The sequence below is a fragment of the Ips typographus genome, linkage group LG13 (genome assembly GCF_016097725.1).
Source record: "Ips typographus isolate SLU linkage group LG13, UJ_Ityp_2.0, whole genome shotgun sequence".
NCBI lineage: Eukaryota > Metazoa > Arthropoda > Insecta > Coleoptera > Curculionidae > Ips > Ips typographus.
The window spans coordinates 4,273,210-4,278,588 of NC_138434.1; the positions used below are offsets into that span (position 1 = coordinate 4,273,210).

The window sequence follows — 5,379 nt, forward strand, 5'->3', positions numbered from 1 at the left end:
AAAATAGACTATGAGACCCTTTTAAGTTTTAGTAAAGTCATTTCTAGCCTTAAAAGTCAACTTTTAGACTCTTTTTAGTAGTAAGAAATGAGTTTTATGCACAAAAATTATTGTTTTAATTTCCGGACTGTTATTAGTGCTTTAAATCCAGTTTTAGACAATCGACAATGGATTGCAATCTAAAAAACTAATTATAAGACTATTCCTAGTAGTAAATAACAAATTTTAGACTATTTAGGACAAATTTGGACTACAAGTTGTGAATGTTCAGCTTTACTCCAGTGAAAATTAGTCCAAAAATCCTGTTTTTTTACTATTTTCTGGGTCAAAAAGTTACTTGTAAACCTCCCAGATAACCAGATTTGAATCCTTTTAAAAGTAGAAGATACAGTAACCTAGGTAGCCAGTTGTAAATAGTTATACAGGGTAAATTTATTATCATGCAAGCTAAAATTTGCTGTTTTATTTCAGGACACCCCTGTCCCCTGTAAAAAAGTTCAATTGGCAATTAAACTCTCAAAATTTTTGAAACGTACTTAAAACCGTAACAACCTATTTAAAATTTGTACATGGTTGTTCAATTACAAAAAGTGGTGTTTTTTACTGCAACTAAAAGGATCAGTGGATCAAGCTCCCACTTGCTGGGGTTACTCTGTATAATTATGTTTATATAATATTATATATATATAAACAATCTTTATTTTTCAACAAGAAAAAACGGCTATCGACCATTACGGTCTTTCTGCCTTATAATATTATATTATGTGTAATTTATATTTTTATTAGGTGGAAACACGACACGTGTGAAACGTTGTGTAATATACAGAGCATCCTTGAGGACCCCTGTAAAAAATACCGCTTTCCAAATTTCAGCGTGTTTTGTCATAATTTTGGGATCGTTGAAGGAATTTTGATAAAATTTCGTATAAGTACTTTCGAAATAGATACTCATTACTTGACGAAAGTAACTTTTGCCTAAACTGTCCAGTAACGTGTAGTAACGTGTAAGTCTCTTGTTTATTTTTGTATTTGTATCATATAACGACTATTCATTTTGTAAGTACTTGTTTTGATCCAAAATGTTCCAACGACCTCACAGTTTAGCAAAAAAAGCGGTTTTTTGAACTTAAATTTGGAGGACTGTATCTTTTTTTAGAAAGCGCTTTTCAGGAAAATAACATAATGTCATGTCAATTTATTTTTTGATGAAATGAACATTAAAAATAAATAAAATGACATCAGCAAAACAGTGTTTTTTATTGTTTATTATATGAGCAGAATTACTATTTTATTGAAATAAATTTAAATCTATGCCTAACCATAATTCAATTATTTTAACAGTTACATACACTTATAGCAATTACATAAAAATTCCATGTTCGGAAAGCTATTGCCAATAATGTAAATCCGTGCTCTTGACAATGATGGAGATGAACTTTGTAAATGGCATTGTGTCAGTGTACCAAAACGCTTGCCACGTTATTCCACATGACCATCGATACGGTTGATAACGTCAGGAAGTCTGATTAAAATCTCCGTTTGGAACTTTTGGCAAATTTCTGTAAAGATATAATTATAAAATTACAAGGTTGCGTTACCAAATAGTTTATAAAAAAATCTCTGCATTTTGCAAAATTAACATTGTAACCCATTAAGTAAAACTTTTCCCTTAAAGTCAAAAACAAAAAAAAACTTACTTTGTAACCACATACTGGAAAACTGGTTTTATCACTAAGAAAACTGTCAAAATGATTCCACTCTTTTCTGTCTCTAGTGTTTTCCTCCTTATCACTTTCAAAATCTACAAGACAACATCATGAAAACAGTTTGGAAACACAAATTGACTCTCTTAACTTACCAAAATTTTCAGGAATTCTTTTAAACTTCTTGAAAGATATCGACACTTTAGAGTCACCATTATACTTTTGTTGTGTTCTCATCAGCATCTTGTCATACTCTTTATCAAATTGCAGCTGCAGCATTGTGGCTACTAGTGCATCACTGTCCATGGTATCATTTGATATCGCCCTCAGCACCTCATCAGGGATATCCTCAGATGTTAAGGTAGCATTGGAAGAAGTGTGAGCATCTGTGGTGATAATAGCAATAATGAAATGTTGTGCAACTCATTGACCGTTGTAAAAATGGTTGTAATTCGGAGCTGAATTGCTCTTTACACAGTTTTTATGTATAATGTGAATGAACTTACCAGTTATAGGAATTTTCTGGTCCAACTTTCGATTTTCTCTTGCCTCTTCGGACATGATTTCTTTCAGATTTACAGCCTCTGGTTTTTTAACGTTGGCCCAACCACAAGCCATTTTAGACTTATGTGGATATAAAATGCCTTTTTAGAAAAATCACAAGTACTTTAAACAGAGCTTAAAATTTCACTTCTGGTCGCTTCGACAGCTTCAACGGAAATGAAAGAAATTAGATGGATGTGGATGGGTCTAAAACCCAAGTGGGCGTGGCCTACTGTGCATTGGGTAGGGGTAGGATATCAAAGCCATTGGGTACAATTTAGCGTCCGAATACGACGTTGCCAACGTTACGTTAATAAATATTGACCTAAATAAGCCTCTTAAAAATGCTATTGACGTAAGCTAACTGCTGAAGATCAATTTGGCAGCCTAACCTAAAGTTTACTATTAGGGTACGTCAATTATGATCAATGTTTATAGACATGGGGTTTAATTTTTTCACAGCAATATGCATTTCAGAAATGTATTATCTAAAATGCATATTGCTGTGAAAAAATTAAACCTGTAGAGGTAAGATAAACGTCTTGGCAGTCGTCGTTTTTCCAGTATAACTTTTGCACACACATCTTATAAGTAGGATATAATTGAAAAAGTAGCAACCTCTCAAACTCAAGAAAAATTGAAATATACTCTGTTCAGTGACTCCTGATTGCGTCACATCCCTTATCTCATTTCATTAGACAAAGTTCAAATAAAAATGTGTGTTTTATAACATCCTATTATGCTATTATTCTTCTTCTTTTTTCGCTCCTGAAAACGAATGCGGCCAATGATTTCTGTCTTATACAGGTAGAACAAACAATCGTTGTGACGTTAAAATTGTCAAAATAATTGAGAACGACCATTTTTCAATTTAAACCAGTTAGAAACATGTTGTTTTAATATTTATTCAGTCAAACATGTCTAGACGTGTCATTCTAAGGTTGAAATTGCCAAAGTTGTCTAAAACACCCTTTTTTGAGTTTAAAATTGTCACAAATATATTATTTTAAGATTTGTACTGTTAAAAATGTAATTTTTGACATTTTGAGATTTTCTATGGTGGAAGATAATGATTTCTGTCTTATACAGGTAGAACAAACAATCGTTGAATTTTATTTACTTTTCGGCAACTAGCGTTTTTAAAAATAAAACTCGAAATTACGAAAAGCAATATGTGTATTACCGCACTGGTTAAGACAGAAATTATGACTAAATGTAATGCTGAGCTGCATCATTTATATAGGTTACAATAAATGCTGACGGTGCAACGTCTGAAGAACAATATTATAATGATAAAATAATATAAGTGGTCATATAATTCCTCCCTCCTTAAGACTGAGATAATGGGGTTTCATTTTCGAGGGGTTTTAATTTTATGATCACTTTTACATCCTTTTTAGGTTTTCTACAATAATAGTAAGTTAAAACTATAATTCCTAATATTACCAATATAATTAATAATGTAGTAAATACAGATACACTCGTTGTTTCAACATCAATGTTCTTTAAAGGGTGTACAATCAATTTTTTCGCTAAATCTATGTCATTGTGAATATTTTCCAAATTGATCTCTTTTAACAATAATCGTTCTGTATTTTTAATCAAATTTTCATCAATATTAATTGATGGCAATTTCAATCTTAGATTAACAGTATTTGGTCTCTGAGAATCGTAATGATTGTCCTTTATTTTTATTGTGCATTCTGCAGGTAATATTAATGAAGCTTGAGATATTTTCTCGATAGTGTTTTGATTGGGACATTGAAAGTAGATATTTTCAGGTGAGGTTGGAATTATTATCACTGAATTATCTCTTAATTGGGTAATTGATGTTTTTTCGTATTTCGTATTTAACATCATTGGACAATGACTGGTAAGGTTCATGGTCTGTAAAACGCATGGTTCATTTCTGTTTAATTGACTTGCTTGACATAAGGTTATTTCTTCAATCTTTTGGCAATTTTCCTTTGAATTGAAAAAATCGTTTAATGACTTTAAAAGATAACGATTCTTTAAGGTCATTAATTGATTATTAACTGGGATTGGATACAATTGATAGAATTCGTATGGATTTCCAGAAATTAAAGGAATTGCAATATAGAAAATAACTAAGTCTTTCTTTATTGTCACGTCTGTATAAGCAACTTCATAATACTTGATTATGTTATCAAAAGGGATACGATTTCTTTGTTCCAGTTTTGAAATTATGCTTTGCAGTTCTTGATACTTGAATATACTATGATGCATTATATTAATTTCTGCAAAACTGATCGCGGTCTGAACATTGGATCTTATTTCATTTAGCACGCGAAGATTGTTTTCAATATTATCAAGTAACGTGATAACGTACTGTACCTCTTTTTGTAGCGTTTTTAATGTCATTGGATAAGAAATTTAGTGAGGATTCCAAAAATGTGCTTAAAACACTCATTTTCCCACTCCAAGTGGGTTTCACACGCGATTTTGTTCCTGTCTGTCCTTCCAAACAGTGTTTCTGGCAGTTCAAACTTTGACACAGCTTTTCTTCCTGACTGTACCTCTTTTTGTAGCGTTTTTAATGTCATTGAATAAGAAATTTAGTGAGGATTCCAAAAATGTGCTTAAAACACTCATTTTCCCACTCCAAGTGAGTTTTACACACGATTTTGTCCCTGTCTGTCCTTCCAAACAGTGTTTCTGGCAGTTCAAACTTTAACACAGCTTTTCTTCCTGACTGTACATCTTTTTGTAGCGTTTTTAATGTCATTGGATAGGAAATTTAGTGAGGATTCCAAAAATGTGCTTAAAACACTCATTTTCCCACTCCAAGTGAGTTTTACACACGATTTTGTCCCTGTCTGTCCTTCCAAACAGTGTTTCTGGCAGTTCAAATTTTGACACCGCTTTTCTTCCTGACTGTACCTCTTTTTGTAGCGTTTTTAATGTCATTGGATAAGAAATTTAGTGAGGATTCCAAAAATGTGCTTAAACCCTCATTTTCCCACTCCAAGTGAGTTTTACACACGATTTTGTCCCTGTCTGTCCTTCCAAACAGTGTTTCTGGCAGTTCAAACTTTGACACCGCTTTTCTTCCTGACTGTACCTCTTTTTGCGGCGTTTTGAATGTCATTGGATAAGAAATTTAGTGAGGATT

General features: G+C 32.3%; 1 protein-coding gene across 1 annotated transcript; it reads right to left on the reverse strand.

Annotated features, from left to right (window-relative positions):
• Positions 1 to 1,238: 1,238 nt before the first annotated feature.
• On the reverse strand, positions 1,239 to 2,677 carry LOC145737023 (serine/threonine-protein kinase RIO3-like). The gene is made up of 4 exons (XM_081991598.1): positions 2,210 to 2,677; positions 1,859 to 2,089; positions 1,698 to 1,801; positions 1,239 to 1,559 (listed from the first exon to the last, which is right to left on the reverse strand). The coding sequence occupies exons 1-4, from the start codon at positions 2,319 to 2,321 to the stop codon at positions 1,527 to 1,529; spliced, it is 480 nt and encodes a 159-aa protein (XP_081847724.1). The 5' UTR covers positions 2,322 to 2,677; the 3' UTR covers positions 1,239 to 1,526.
• Positions 2,678 to 5,379: the final 2,702 nt, after the last annotated feature.